Source organism: Poecile atricapillus, chromosome W (genome assembly GCF_030490865.1).
Source record: "Poecile atricapillus isolate bPoeAtr1 chromosome W, bPoeAtr1.hap1, whole genome shotgun sequence".
NCBI lineage: Eukaryota > Metazoa > Chordata > Aves > Passeriformes > Paridae > Poecile > Poecile atricapillus.
The window spans coordinates 21,198,091-21,214,683 of NC_081288.1; the positions used below are offsets into that span (position 1 = coordinate 21,198,091).

Consider the following 16,593-nt stretch of genomic DNA (forward strand, 5'->3'; position numbering starts at 1 on the left):
TTGCATAAATCGCTGCAATACAGCAGCTATGGAAAGCTGAATACTACATAAGAAATCCTCCTGCTCATGTCATACATGAGCCATCAATCCTCCTGCTCACCAATTCTCCTACATCACGACAACACAAAAAGGCAGCTTTTAACATAAATTTAATCTGAAATTGACACAAGCATTACAAAGTAGCTGCACTGTGATTTTATGAAAAAATATTTCATGGATTTTTTTTTTCTCTTCTCACCTTCAGAAGCAAGAGAAAGAGCACACCTATTATGCAATGTACCAAAAAATATTCCTGCAAAAAACCATGAAGTGATGTGGTTAACTGTTTACAATTTATCACCTCTCTGCCACAGACCTGTAAATTATGTCATTAACAAAAAGAATTAAGATTCACAGCAGAACACAGGATTTGTGTTCTCTCTCAATCTTGCATGCCAAGGGGAGAAGCATGAGTCAGTAGGAAGCTACCTTTTCCCCTCTGTGCCAGGAAGAACTCACCTGTCTGAACTTGGAATCTGTTGTCTGGCATGGTGAAAGAAGGATGCAGTGAGAGGATCATGGGGGCCTCCCCACGAAGAAGACTGCTGTTCACAAGCACATTTATGACAGCTATTGCCGTGTAAACAAAGGGACCGGATGTCACCAAGAAAGCAAATTTAGGGGAAATTTTATAAACCTACAAAAAAAGAAAAAAATCAGAAATAAAAAAAAAAACCCCAAACACGTCAATGTTAAATTTGGCAACATTTTCAACCTACAGCCTCATACAGTTCAAAGCCACCTCATCAAGAGGTAGGAAAAGGCAGTCTTTATTTTTCAAAGAGCAGCAGAAGCACAGAAACTAGTGCTGTGCCTTGCAGCCTCTGCTCCAGTGCATCACAGGCAACTCCTCTGTGCCAGGTGCACCTACTGGAATCTCTTCAGTACAACACACCAATCTCAGCGCTTCTTGATTTATCACATTCCCACGTATTAGCACTCCCCCTCACCTACATTCCCCTGGTGTACATAACATTTCCCATACAAAATTCCTATTTACTTACTGAACTGCTTGCATACCTTCTGCATTTCAGTCATACACCATACAGTGAATACATCCTATACCATTTATATGTGGCACAGAAGGAGTAAAATAAACATAACCAACATTCTTTAACTATAATTTTCACACTCAAGAAAATCTTCTTTCAGGGAACACTTCTATCTGCTTGTTTCAACACAGTTACCACATTATAATTCATGTCCTGACTTTGAGTCTTCATAAAACCCTAAGGAGCCTCAGACATCATGTAAAAGAAATGAGATCTCAAGTTAAATATAAACCTTGAACCATGCAGACATTCTTACCCATCATTTCTCAGCCACCTAAGTAAAGGTGAAGGGTTTTATTTATTTAAACATATTGCAGTGTCTTCCCTCCTTCAGAGAAACTCTCAATATTAAGAACACCTGTTTCCCCACCATTATTTTCTTCCTTTTTGGTTTACTCCCCCAGTTTGCTTAATTTGCTAGTGGCAGTCAAATCTCAGGACTATTTTGGGATATCCAACATGATGGCCTCACAGATAAATGTAAACCAGACACTCAAAGTTTCTGATGAATGTGGACCTCTTCACTGAAGGGATGCTAGCACCTGGCAGAAGCCATGCTGGTGGAGGGATTTGTTAAGATAACTTCAGCTTCAGGAACAGGCTCACAGAAAACCACAGTGCCACTTAAATTGTGACCCACATATTCCTTACTGGTATTTCTGCTGTAGTGTAAAGTGATGGCAACTGCTGTTGAGATGAGACAGCAAGCAGCTCTTTCCTGTCCTTGAAAGAGTCTGCATTTCAGAGAGCTCATCTTCACCAGAAGAAACTACCTCAGCAGCAGAAGGAAATGAGAAAAATAATCTATGCTGCTCATTATGCCTTTCTTCTTTCTTAGCCCACAAATATATGCAACATCAAACTTTTTTTAAAAATTGATTTATATCCATAAAACTCAAATTTGTTTGATATGAATAATGTGCACAGCTCTTTTCAGCTCCTCTTATCTGAAATTTTATTCTTTTATCTCATGATGAAATAATCTCTGCAGCTTCAGTTTGTCAAATGGAAACAGCAGTTAAAATGGGTAACACATGCCAAAAGAAAGTTGCCCATTACTTGCAAATGCGACTACTTAAAAGGCAAGAAAAAGAAGAATTAGAATTACAAATCTCAGTGACAATTTTCTGGTGATTTCTGCAGTAATATATGCTGAGGAAGAGAGGCCTACTGCAGCCAGCATATACTTATGCACTCGAGATGGGTATTTCAGACACGAAAGCAAGCCTCTGTAACCAGCTCAGCTGCCTCCATCTCTGACTGGTTGTGCTGCACCACAGACAACCAGGAAAGTAGCCCACCCTGCAATTAACTTTTTTGGCTCAACAGCTAACACTGGTTGCCTTCTGTGCTTCACTGCATCAGAAAAGCAACAGCAACTTCAGAAGGGACATCCAAAATAAAAATCCACTTTTAACAGTAATTTTGAGGAAGGCAGATTAGAACCACTACAAGTCAAAACAATAGCTATTTCTGTTTGAGATATTGCAGGGTTGTCTAGAATTAGCTCTCTTCAGCCTAATCCATATGACAGAAATAATAGACCCATGACAGCATGATGCTATCTACAAGCTAATTCACAGAGAAGTCTACAAAGTTATCTAGGATAGATGAGCAGAGCTCATGACTCTGGAATCATGATTCATGAATGAGAATAGCTGCTCTCGGCACAGCTCTAATGGTTCACAAAGCCAGCCAGCCACCCAACTCTCTTGGAAGTTTCACCTCTACTGCCAGGACAGCTAGATGCTAAATTAGGTGGCTGAAACATCACATGTTAGAGTGTCACTATTAAAGCACACAAGCATGGATTTCTTATATTAAAAAGTACAAATATTTTAAGTTTAACACCTTGGGACAGAAAGCCAGAGAAACACACAAAACTCCATCTACAGTTTGGAGCCATCCCCACTGCAAAACCTTCAGTAGAAACAGAGAACTCTTACAACACCTTGAGTTAAGTTATCCCTGCTCCAAAGTGCAAGGATTAATCCAACTCTGCTGTTTTCAGGACACCACCTATCTCATTCCAAGCTACCCTCACAAGAGAGAGCACATCCAGTACAGAAAGTTTTTAAGCCTCGGTTTACTAGAGACTAGGGGAGTATTTAGGAAAAACATGACTGTATCCTTTCCCCATCCCTTATGATGTTTCCTACTGATAATTGTTTGCTAAAATACTTGATCAGATGCACATTTGCCAAAACCTAATCCATGCCTACACTCCTCTGTATTATGCTTTGTAAACATCTGGCAGAAAGCATCAACAACTGATTTTCTCACTACCACCTTATTAAGAATCCTATAAAGAGCCTGCAGAGGGTGTTTAACTTCCTGAAGATAGACTACAAAGGCTCACAGGTCTTAAAAATAAAATAAAGCTTCTTTTCCTATGCACTTCAGGATCCTGAGGCAACAGCTCTCACTGGCTTTACACACCTCTATGGTACCAGCCAGAACTTCAGCAGTGGAGAAGCAGCGATGAAGCCAGTGCAAGTCCACAAAGTGGCAACTCTGAAAGAAGCATTTACCTGGCAGTGACCTGAACTCCACACTTAGGAGGCAGAGTTCACTGATTTGGGATTATAGGAACCAGTAGGTTAAGGACACACCCCCAAAACCACATTAAATGCAACAACAAAGTGGGTAAGGTAAAAATGCTAAAATGCATGATGAAATTTCCAAGCACAAATGAGGCTGGCAAAAACCCTTTTCTTGTTGGCATGAACTTAATGGCACTAGGGGTCCTGGCAGTGAGTGACTGCCAACACTATTTTATTTCACACCCAGTGCAAGTCAAGTCAATAGAACATTGTCTAACAGATCCTACCCAAGTGTCATAAGCTTTACATTACAGAGCGCTGGCTAAAATTACTCTTACTCAGACAATGGAGTATTTTTTGCAGATGAAATATGTTGAGACCAACTAGAAAAAAAATTTTTTGGCTATTCTCACTTTGCTTAAAGATTTTTCTAGGAAAAACGTGACAGAAGTTTTTTTCATTTGGCAGGATTCTGCCTTCTCTTTTTTCCACTTCAGCAATTCACAATGTTTGAAATAATAAAGTAGCAGAGACCAAAGTTTCAACTAAAAAGGGTGAGGGCAAAAAATGTTTTAATCCTCCTTTCACTCCTATGGATTTTTAAAGCATACATTACTACAAAGTTAAATTTAACTGGACTGTCTCCTGATTTACTGTACATTACATCACAGTGAGGGAACATCTGTGAGCTGTAATAAGAGACACAGTAAAAAAGCAGCTTAGAGAAGTGCACTGCTTTACCATAACTTGCAAACACACACATGGTTTCTGGGTACTTTCAACTAACAAAAGTCAGGTCTGTTTGATTAATTACGTTTAGCAAGATAGAGCAATTATGTTTAAAATATTGCATTACATCACCGCTCAACATACTGCTATCATACAGTTCTTTTTCAAAACAACAGTTTTGTTAGTATTCCACAGTTAGAGGTGAAAACATATTTGCTAGTGGTTATTTTTAGTGCAAAACCCGTATGATGGCAGCATTCTAGAATAAGCAAAACTGATTCAGCAAACATGTCTTTCTTTTAGCTAAAAAAGATTTTCCAAAGGATGATGCTAGACTACCTGCATTATTTATAAAAACAGTTACTTCTGAGAAGCCTTAGGACTTCTTAGAAGCTTTCTCCTATTGAGAGCTTTACAAGGCAATAGTAGGCATGAAAGGCAGGAATTTAAAGGGAAAAAATATAAAGCAAGATATCAAATGCTAGTTCCAATTAGCCTCCAAATATTAAGCAACAGATTTCATCCTACTGCTGTTAATAGAAAGAAAGTAAGCGTTTCCATGTTAATGAGTTGTGTAAGGTCAGTGAAAATTAAGTGTGTTTCTATCATTATGAACATCTGACTTCTTCTTGACTATTCCAGTTTGCACAAACTGAAGGTATATTTTACAAACCAGAAGAAATATATATATATATGTAAAATTAAGTAGCTCATGAGCAGGTGTTGATAAAAGGACACAAACTACACATAATTTACAGAGGCAGCTCACTGTAGCTGAAGTTCCGAGGGAATTTATAACACTCCTATCTTCACTGAGTAGTAGAGATGTACATCCTCAAACATCAGACAGTTGTTTAATTACCGAGTGCAGTGATCATGGGAGATGCCAAAATTAAAGGCACCAAGCAATTCTGTGCACAGAGAAATACAAGCTATGTTCAATGGACTGCTACTTGAGTTAACTACATAACGAAAATGAGATCACTGACTCAGAAAAGATCATCTGGTGCTGGGCTATGACAACTAGATGAATACAGACATGCAAAACTGCGAATGCAGCTGAACGTCATCTACACCAATAATTCTACTGAAGTATTTCCTCACCACTGAAGTGTCTGATTACACAACAAAGGTACCCCCAAACTAACCCATATCTTTTCCCCTCAGAGGGTTTGTGACAGATGTGGGGAATAGAGCCTTTAACCTTTATCTCAACTAGACAATCACTTGGAAGTTAGAAACCAATATTGAAATCTTGTTCAAAGATGATTCCTTGACTATCAAAGCAGCAAAAGCTTTCAGAAAAACTCAAGTTATTCCTGTGAGGGGAGTAAGGACAGGAGTTACACCTACCTGAAGGCTTAGAAATAACATCTTACTATTGAACACCTGATTTTTTCCCCCTACCTTTTACATCTACCAAATCAGGCATTTGGTATTCCACCACCTCCCCTGCAAGTGTTGATGGTGTCACTTATAAAATAACACAAGGCACATGGCTGTGCAGAAGGTTTAATATTGTTTAAAGTGCTAAGTATGTAACTAGCTAGCAGAACAGACCTGCTTAATATGTATTTTGAAGGGTAAAAGTACTTCAGTTTCAATTCGCCAGGCAAAGGAGGTGGTGCAGTAGATTCTGGACACTGCCTGCTCACCTCTAGCAAAACCAAGAAAGGTCTGTCCTAGAAAATGATGGCATTCTAAAAGTAAAAAAGTTGACATCATGTTCACATTAAAAAAAACAAAACCAACCAAAACATGCCTAACATTTAAGTTAAAATAAAGCTCTCTCTGATACAGTATCTGTGGACTGTCTGAACTACTGTTTTAGCTTGTGAAATAAACCCCTACTGTATTACATTGATCAAAGAATACTTGTAAACACTTCATACCACTTACCTCTAGCTCTACTGATCTCCTGAACTGAACTCTGAGCACTTCTCTGATGGATTCACTGACATTTCGTAGAACAGCTCTTCTGGCCAGCACTAGAAATTAATGTCAGAAAATACATTAGACCTTCATCTCTTAGTTTTAGATCAAAGCTGCATTTTCAATTGTGCAGTGCATGGAAAAGCAGGTAGTGAGATAAGCTGCATCAAACAGGTAAGATGAACACCAATGACATGGGTGAAGGTGTGACTGTATCCTAAAAAGTGACTGTTCGTAAAGTTTAAGGAACTGTAAGTTTATTTTCTGTTTCATTTTTACACAGCTAATGTCTTTAGCATTCTGCTAAAAGAAACTTTTGAAGAGCCACTGAGGCACTCAAATGGGAAAGTAGCAGCATATTTGGTCTGACTTGTGAGTCTGCTGCCACAACACAGTTAAAAGTTCTGTAGGCAGCACATGGAATGCAGATAAGGTCAGAAAAAAAGCCACAGAAAATATGCATCTACTTTTCTCTGAAATAAAAAGTAAACAAACATGACATTAATTAAAGGGGTATCCATAGAGTAAGACAGGGCTTTAAAATCCCCACATCCCAATGGATGTCATGTCTGTTACAGTCACACTTGACACTGTGACTGCAGGTTAAGCAAACAACTGAAGTGTTGTGTTGTCATCCTGCATTTACTTTCCATGAGTAACTTGCCTACAAAAGTACTCAAATTACATTTAAAAAAAGTCTTCCTCATCACTAGCATAGCTAGATCACCCCACATATCTGGAGGATGAGATTATGCTCATTCTGCTTTATTTCTTGCAACTAAGTCTTAAGAGTAGAAAATACTGCTCACCATGAAAATGCAGCACTTCTGCAGCTGCCCTGGATTAGTTTGCTGGCACTGTTTTGTTAACAAGCTAGGAAGAGGCAGGAAAACACCAGGAAAGCAAATACAGATGCTAAGACAATTAATTTTGAAACACACTAATGTCACTTTTTCTGGTTACAAGCACACCAAATTCAATTGAAAGTAAGTATGGGAGGAGGTAAAATACAAACATAAGCTAGTAAGGAAATATTATAAACATGGTTGCAAAACCCAAAAGTTTTTAAAACCAATTCTCCTCTTACATATTACAACATTACCTCGCATGCAGGTGTTTTTTTTAATAAACAGCAGCAACAACTGAAAGGAGAAACTTACTCAGTCAGTACATTAAACAGTTTGGCAGAACAGTACCATGCAGTAACATTCATTTACAACCAATGAAATGATAAAGCAGTCTCTAACTCTGCACACTTGTACATATGCATCAGCAAGTTTTGAGGACAGTTTCATTCTCTGTGCAGTGTAATGTATTTGTAACACTCTCTCACAACGGACTTTGTTCAAGCGAACTCTATTATTTTTAACAGTAAATGATAAATCAATGCTTTTACAGATCTTTGTCTAAATTTATGCTGCATTTCTTTGAAAGGGTAACTTAGTTAATCCAAAATCTGTAATTTAGCCAGGGGCTCATATTACAATGAAATTGTAATTGAAATGAAATGAAAATGTTGGGAGTATCTTACCCGCAGTGACTAAGTAGGCGTTGGGAACAGTGATGTCGCAGACGTACGGCTGCCTGGTAGTAGTCACAGCAGAGGTTACAACCAGCACTTCAGACAGAGCAGTGGTCCTCAGAGGGGTGGAGGAGAATGCCCCTGGGCTGCCTGTAGCACTGCTGATAGTGGTGGAAGGAGATGATGCATCAGCACCAGTAGTTACACTGCTTCCTGATGGAACTTCATATCCAGGGGGAGGGCTAGCAGTCAGAGGAAATTGTGTGGGAGCAAACAACGAGGTCACAGACAGAGATGCTGTAGGAAAGGGCACTGAGCTGACGGGGTCGGCATCTGATGTGAGGTTGTCAACCTCTGAGGGAGGAAGGGCTGTGGGGGCACTGTCCCTGCTGCCAGATGTTAAAAGCAGTGTGGGGTTAACTGTAGCACCAATAACCTCATCAGAACCCAGAGCAGTTGAAAGTAGAGATGAAGATACATTTAAGACAGGAGTTGCTGGAAAGGTAGTAAACGAAGAGATCAGATTTGTTTCGCTGAGCAAGATGCTGCTGGTAACAGACTGGGTGTCAGAAGTGGGCAGCACCAGGGTAGGAACCACAGAGTGAGAGGTGGAGAGTGAAGGCTCCAACTGAGAGGTAGCTCCTGTGGCAGCTGAGGTAAACACAACTTCAGAGCCCACTGGCAGTACCGAGGATGCTTCCAGAAACACGGATGACTCCGAGTGAAAATGTGATGATGGCGTTATTTCAGGAACCTGTGCATCTGGAAGGGACGATGCATTTGAATAAAAGTACGATGTTTGGCCAAGATGTAACTGAGAAACCTCGGCGTCAGTGGCAGAGCTGACAGTGGTAGCTAAGTCCCAGCTGGTAACGTCCTCAGAAAGTACTGATGTCCCAGTCAACAGGGTCTGAGGTAAGAGTGTTGATAAATCACTTTGCATGATAGAGTATGAATTTAGCATGGTCAGTGAAAAAGATAGGTAGCTAGATTCAACAAGAAATGGTGTTGATAAAAGATTGGATGGAAAATCTGAAATATTTAAAGACGCTTCATCCCTTGTAGATGTCTTGCCAAGCAAAACCACAGATTCTGATGGCATTAATTCTGGCAATTCCAGCAAGGTTGTCTGACCGATTGCAAACGTTGCTACTGGCTCACTCGGGATGACAGTGGAGTCCAACGGAACAGTGGTGGCATCAGGAAGTTCTACATGAGTGGTTGGGGTCAACAAAATTGTTTCCAGAACATGGGGGGTCTGTGAAACAGAGATTTTCGGTGACATTTCCCCAGGGAGCTGATGGTAGGAGGGAGATATTGTTATAGGTGTTCTAGTGTCTGTAGTGCTTAATAAAAACATGCTTGAGTCAGGGATTTCTGTGAATCTTGAAGAAAGTGAAACAACTGGTCTTGATGGAAAAAAAGTATCAAAAATCTCAGGTGTAGGTTCCTCTAATTCATACCCATCAGTAATTATAGTTGTAAATGCAGTTATGCCTTTTACTTCAGAGGCTTTGATGGACAAAGTTTCAACATAATCACCTGAGCCCACATCATGTTCTGGGGCAAAGCCTGCCTCTGGCAGAAGTGAAACCGAGTCACAATACAGACAGTAACTGTATGATCTCGTGAAAGGCACTGGACTCTTGAGCTCACTGACAAGCTCTGATTGACTTGGTATTTCTGAACCAGCAGGCAAATTTGGTGCTGTAGTGGAGAATTCATGTGTAAACAGGCTGGCATTAAGAACTGTATCAGAGTTCATGGAAATGGCAGCTGAATCAAGGGGGAAAGACACAAGTGGAAGACTAATAGGGGAAAAAGCAGGCTCAGCACTGGCTGCTGAAGCTGGTGTGGGCCAGGGAATGCTTGGAGTGGGGTAAGTCCTTCGACTGAGAGGTTCTGCTGCCCTGCTACTCACATGGGTGTAAATATCACCATACAGGTCTGCACGTTGTGCTGTGGCTTCTGGGACCTCAGGGCTGGTTTCACCCAGCAGCTTGAGATGAAGAGGCGATCCTTCCGAAGCAGCCCCAAAAGGCAGAGCTGTTAAACTTGCATTAATGTTTTCCTGTGCCACAACTCCCGTGTCAGAAGGAATGGAAGTGAAAGGAACAGCTGTATTTGGAGGGTACAGCAGCAAGTCTCTGCTTGCTGTCAGTGTTTCAGGATCAGGTACAAAAGGCTTTAGTTCCATAAGAGTGTAGCTGCGCTCAGGGACAGCACTCAACGGAGTCTTCTGCCGTGCTGTTTCTGAGATATCATACAGTGAAGAAAGGACAGATAATGAAGGTGTTAGCAACACAGTTTCTAACATTTCTCTTGATGGCTCTACTGTATTAACTGAGTGATGATCTGTTAAAACTGCAAAAGACTTCACGGGAGGAGTCCACTGTGCCTTTGAAAAGGAGCTAATAAATTCATCATCACTCAAGAATGCCTCATTGCTCCTTACAGAGACATCTACCAATGGCGTACTTCTCCCTTCTGAAATCCTGTCTGTTTCTTCTTGGCTAAGTAAAGTCCCATCAAAGGAATTGGTAACTGATGATAGCACTGTTTGAAGAAAATTACTTTCTTGGGACTCCAAAGTACTTTTTGCTAAGGCTGTTTGTGTCCTGCTGCCTGATATGCTTTCATGCACCGTTGAGAAAAAGGAAAAATTCTGCTGTTCCAAGGATCTCTCATCTAAATCAAGAGGGAGAGAGAAACAAAAGCCAAAACACAGCAGATCAGCACAAGTAGTAACATTGCTATGAGCAAACCTCACACAGAGTATTTCTGGAGACAACTGCCCAGAATTCTAGGGCCAAGACAAAGCCTCCCATTAAGTAAAAAACCTCCACAAGCAAGTCAGCACAAACAGTAAGACTTCTTGTGAAATTCCATTCCTTGGAAACGAGCAGAACAACACAAGCTCCTCTCAATGCACTGACACATCTCTCTACAGAAGCACTCCAGTATGCCCCGTGGAAGAGCAGAAAGTAGCTCCCTCTTACCTGTGCAAGGCTACACTGCACAGCAACTAATGGTCTCACAAAGCAAACATACCAGAAAGGGTAACAAGGGACAATGCAGGGGAAAATCTACATTATTATAGGGGTTTTGCTTTCCTTCAGTATCCCTTAATTTCCCCTGATTTTATTGTTTCTTAATATTAAGATCACTAGAAGGTCTACTCTGTTTCATGGGCCAGATCCTCCCTCTCATCAGAAATGAGTGACACGAGAGATGAAGAGGGGTTCCTTTTTCATAAGGCAAATGTGGACCTGGTGTCAAAAAGAATTTGCCAACATGTTGTGACATGTTTGTAACATGTTATGTTTACACTGTCCACCATTCATCTGAAGTCTGGCCTGTTAGCAATCCCTGACAAATTGTTTCATTGCACAATTGCTGTGTTTATTCACAGCCTTCTATAGGACTGTTCTCTTTTTAGGCCACCTGTAATAAAGCTTTCACTCTTCTAGTTTCCAAAGTTCAAGTAGTAGTGGCCAGGTTCAAACATAAAGGAGAAAAAGTTGAGGATTCACCACATATTGCAACAAACAAAATACTCTCCTCTCTCACAAAACCATTCTTGGGTTACAGAGAAGATCTGTATATGATCTTTTCCAAGCACAGATGAGTTTGGCAGAGAAAAGGCTGACTACTTTCCTGAAATGTTGAGGCTGGATTAATAGCATTCAGAGCTGAATTATCAGAGGAAATCACAGAAAATGGGAGCAGTATAGTTTTCAAGGGTACACATAGAGCGTTCATCTTTAAGATATCTATTATGCCTGATCACCCCATTTTCATATGGGAGTGTGCAGCCAGCAATCTGGGGGGCAGCAATGACATCCAGTTAAACCACCAGGGACCAGTTTGAAGTAAAAACAAGCATACACAGCACGAAGTGCTGGAAAAACGATAGAGTACACAGCTCAACTGCAACCTTACATCTGTAACCCTTTAGAGGATGCCTTGAACTCAGTAACCCATGGAAAGTCCTGCAGGAATAGCTCACCTATCTGTTTCCCAGCATCTAACAGCACTTTCCAGACATGATAAACTGCTGTATTTATCCCTTTCTCCCTGGTCTGTTTGCTAAACTCCTTGACACAACTTTTCAAGCGCTGAAACACTGACTTGATAAATTTTGAAGGTGATGATCTGAAAAGTGCAACTAGGACAGTTAATGCTTACCACTGATCACACCTAGCCAAGTGAGTGCTGCAATTGTATCCTTTATATTACAAATTCCATGCACAACATTCTGCATAGTATCAGATACTATCCTCTCAAGCAGTCCCAATCCATTTTTTCCCCCTCAAACTCATGGTAGGCATTACCAGCTTTATGATGCTTAGTTGAGTCATGATGATAAAATTTACTGCCTTACAATGCTCCCAGGTGAAGAAAAAAAAAGACAAGAAAAAACATTCTTGTAAAAGCTATTTTAGACAAGTAAACAATTCCATCCTCAACCTCTTCAACAGAGGTCAGATGCCTGAACACAACACAGTGCAGAACAGTGCAGCCACCATGGAGTAACAACTTTCACAAGGAGTTAACATAAGTATCAGACAAAGCAGCTTCCAAGAAGCACAGAACCAAAACGTACCCTGACACAGCTCTGCCAGCTGACCAAAAGCTGCTCAACTTTCTTTTCATTGCTAGAAGCCTCCTTGGCCTCATTCTTTTCTTTGACTTACGCTTACAACCTTTACTGTTCTCTTTGTGACATTTTGAGTAAGCAGGGAGTTACTAAAGGAAGACTTACAAGGCTACGAAACAAACACTGTCAAAATGAATCACTTCTCATATGCATGTGCATTTCCTTTTAGGCAGCCCTGTAAAATCCTGCCCAAGCTGGTACTTTGGACAGCTAACCTTGGCTTACAGTGAATTCCAGTGTTTGCAGATAAACATGGTAGCAGAGAAGGTTACTCCTTGCTCACCATAGCTTCATGTTCTAAATCTCTGCAGCAGTACACAAGACTGCTGTGACAGCTTCAACATAATGAGCATGGTAAACGTGGAGCTGATACAGCTGACAGTTAATATGACCAGGCAGAGCTGAATACTAATTAGCAACTGCATTTTTGATCAGGTATCTCCACACATTTTTGACTCAAAGCTAGAGGTGATTCCACAAAAAAAAAACTCTACTGCCTATCTATGCATATGCTGTGTACCATCTTCTTCCTTCTCCCACAGAGAGCCACCTTATTTTTGTTCAACTTGACAGGGGAGCTGGCACATGGCAATATCCTGCTGGAAGTAAGTAAATGTCACAGAAAAGATGTTCTGAACAGTTAAGTTCATAACCTTAAGCTGTCCAATAGACATGCAGAACAGGAAAGGCTTTAAATTCTTTCAGACTTTAGATTATGGTTTTAAAATTTTTTTTGATGGTCTGATAATATTTTTGCCTTGAAAGACAAAGGAATAGTAAATAATAATTTCATCACACATTTGTGCCTTGCCTCTTAATGTAATGAATCTTGCCACGGTTGCCATGAAGGAAAGAACACAACTTCTGCAATAAATGTTTTATTTTTTTGAAGGAAAACACACTGTCTTGAAAAAGTTACAAGCTCTAAGACAAAGTAAGAGCACCGTTACCCATGGTAAGTAAAATGGGAAAAATGCACCTATGGATGTAGGATTTTGAAAAAACCCACCAGCAAGTTCACAAGTTGATGTTCCACCCTATTTACTTTGCTTAGTGTTTCAGAAGCAGAGAGCATTAGTGATACGCCATTAATAATACAAATTAGTGTTTTCTGTCAACTCCGCAGAACAGTGCAGCACTTGAATAGCGCTCGTCAGGACTGAGCGCCTCTCAGGGAGAGCAGATGGGACGCGTGGCAGATGTGTTTGGGAGCAGCCAGACAGCCCACAAAGAGGCAGGAAAAGCAAAGGAAAAAAGGAAGGAGGAGAAGGCACACCACGGCATGACAATCGGCCTCATCAGCACAGAGTGGCCGATCTGGCTGTACCGTGGGACAAAGGAAGCAGACAGATTGCACATGTTCTGCTGCATCTCAATGCCACGACTGCACAAAGCTATTGATGAATATCAACGCTGACTTGTTTGTTTGCACAGCTGGTACTGTCGGGTGACGGTTCCCCTGTTCCGTTCAGAGGCAACGCGACCGGCTCACACCAGACAAGCCAAACTCAGCCAGGCTGATAACATTATGAAAAAGAACAGATAGCTTAGCGAACAAAGCTGTGATCCCAAGCTACAGCAAAGGCGAGGAAACGTGAGCACTAGTGGCAGGGGCCACAGGAATCACAGATGGCACCAGTACAATGCCACAACTCAGACAATGACACTGGGACATGGGAGGAGCAGTAACATAGAAAATCTGCTGGTAGCCTTGGGGTGGCGAGCTCTCTGCTGCTCCTGCTGCCCCCCAAAACTAATAGGAGTCACAAGCAATTCACAAGTAATGAAACCTGTCACTGAACAGAGCGACCCCTGAAACTGCTAAATCCCTATCACCAGAAGCACAGCCGCGCTCTGCTAAGGCTGCCGCAGACACGTGTGAATTTGGGAAGGACAGAGCTTTCTCACCACTGCAGGAGGACTGCTGCAGTCCACAGACTTCTGTGGCGACAAAAATATACCACTTCTCCGTGCCAGAAAACTACACAAGTTCATAAACCAGGAACTAGACTAGTCATTTTTCCAGAAAGCAATTAGGGGGATGCAGATTGCATCCTTCCTGTAGCTGCAGTGCTAAAAAAGTAATGTCTGTTCTATAACCTCTAATAAAGAAAAGAAAGGATGTTTTAAATATATATCTGTAATAATATACATGTATATTGATATGCTTTTCTACTTTCTTCATTTATAACAAATATACCTCCATGTATTTTTTAAATGCAGGATCCAGATGTAATCTCATCTCTGCCACTGATGTCTCATGTGACTTCAAAAAAAGTTGCATCACTTTTCTGCACTTTGCTATTAAGAAATAGCAATTGTTCAGTACCACAATTCCCAGTAGTTACTAAAAAGTCAGTAAGTTTCTATATTATCAAGATGGTAAATCATAGACAGGTACAGGCATGACAACAAACACAGGAAACCTTTCTTTGTAATAAAAATTAAACCTTAACAATAGAACCCGTAATTTTTGTTCTATTATTTTTGAGAAACCAAGTTATGACTAATAAAGTTTGCGAACAACAGAAAATGCCAGCAGACTAGCAGCAAAACATTTCAAAACACGTATTGCTTAAAAAAAAATCTGTGTACTAACACAATGACCAAGAAAATTAAATTTTAGTAGCTATGTTTTTTGGGCAAGGAAAAAAATTGCTCTTTTATTGCTGCCCATTGTTCCAAACAGATGCATTTTAGGTAGAAAGGTAGAAATCAATACTACATACATTCCAAATATTATAATAAAATTCCTAACTAAATACATAACAGCAGCTCCCAAATCATTAAAATTAAAGCTATGAGCTCACTGGAAATATTCACCACTTGAAACATCTCCCTGATTATGGGATGGAGCAGCAGATCCCATTTAAGGGAAGCTTTTGATAACATATATTTTAACTTTTTTCTTCAAGAAATGGGCAGTACAAAACTGAATGCAGCATAGGACTCAAGACCACCCAAGGGTAGAAACAATGATAGATGCAAATGTATCTGAAAAAAATCCTAACTCTTTGTCCTACAGCTTAACACTTAATAACTTCCTAATTTATTTAACAGCATTTAGTTCAGCTTCCACCAAAAGAGCTTGTATGCATTAGGTCATTGCAAAAAATTTATATAGTTCCCTTGTGTAAGCCTCTAACTAAATTTCTTAGGTGTCTGGCTTGTAGGAAAATACCAGTCACAGAAGCATGTGCAGACAAAAAGCTGCCTGCTTTCTTCTCTGGGAGGCATTAAGCATGGATTGAACAGTGACAATAATTACCCCTGGCACACAAAAGCCAGGGAGAGGAGGGGATGGGAGCCTGAACTGTCCCTCCCTTCCCAAGCTCCAGCTCACAGCTCCTCTGCAGGGCTCCCTGCAGATTTTGGAAGGTTCTGTTCCCTGGAGCATATGCTGCACCCCTGCCCAATGCACCCTCAGGGCAGCAGGGGACACAAACCATACTAAATCCCAACAGCTCTTTCTCAAAGATGTTGATTTTCTTATTGTAAAAGAATATCTCATCATTTCCCAGATGAACACATGAATTTTAACTAATTAAGCTGCTTGTACCACCTGAAAGGCTAAAAGAAAGAGGAAGTAATGAAATTGAAAAATTATGCTGTCTCAGCCCTCTTTCTCACTGCAGTTAAAAAAAATTCAGGACAGAAAAATCTGTATTGTGAGGAAAATAAGTGTTACTAGGAAGCAGCAGGCAAAGTGAGTGCCTAGGTACACACATGCTCACTTTTACATATCTCAGGTTTGGATATGTAGCCAAAGAAGAAGAGGAACACGTTAAAGTCATTCTTCACCCACAGGCACAGCTGTGGCTCAGCTGCTGCCCAGGTGCAAGCAGACAAGAACCTCCCCCTGTTGCACAGCAAATAAGCACAAGCTTCCATCTCTGGTGCACGTTTTCTCCTCATACAAAGCACAAAGGGGCAAATTTGTGCCTGCTGGTCAGCAGTTATGAGGGCTTTGTAAAGAAAGAGTTTTAGTAGAAGGCAGCCTAACTTCATTTCATACTCCAGTCAAAAAATACGCTACAAAATCCTCATGAACTCTTGCATTTGGAGACCGATCCCACTGAACCTGTAATACCAGGCACTGGTATTGACATTTTCTTC

The 16,593-nt window shown here is 40.7% G+C and overlaps 1 protein-coding gene across 1 annotated transcript in view; it reads right to left on the reverse strand.

Annotated features, from left to right (window-relative positions):
• LOC131592178 (UPF0606 protein KIAA1549-like) overlaps positions 1 to 16,593 on the reverse strand; it is a 142,499-nt gene that overhangs the window by 64,733 nt on the left and 61,173 nt on the right. Inside the window, exons 2-4 of the mRNA XM_058863506.1 lie at positions 7,827 to 10,505; positions 6,263 to 6,351; positions 499 to 676 (exon numbers count right to left, since the gene is read on the reverse strand). Coding sequence (XP_058719489.1) covers positions 499 to 676; positions 6,263 to 6,351; positions 7,827 to 10,505 — 2,946 coding nt within the window. The remainder of the gene's footprint in view (positions 1 to 498; positions 677 to 6,262; positions 6,352 to 7,826; positions 10,506 to 16,593) is intronic.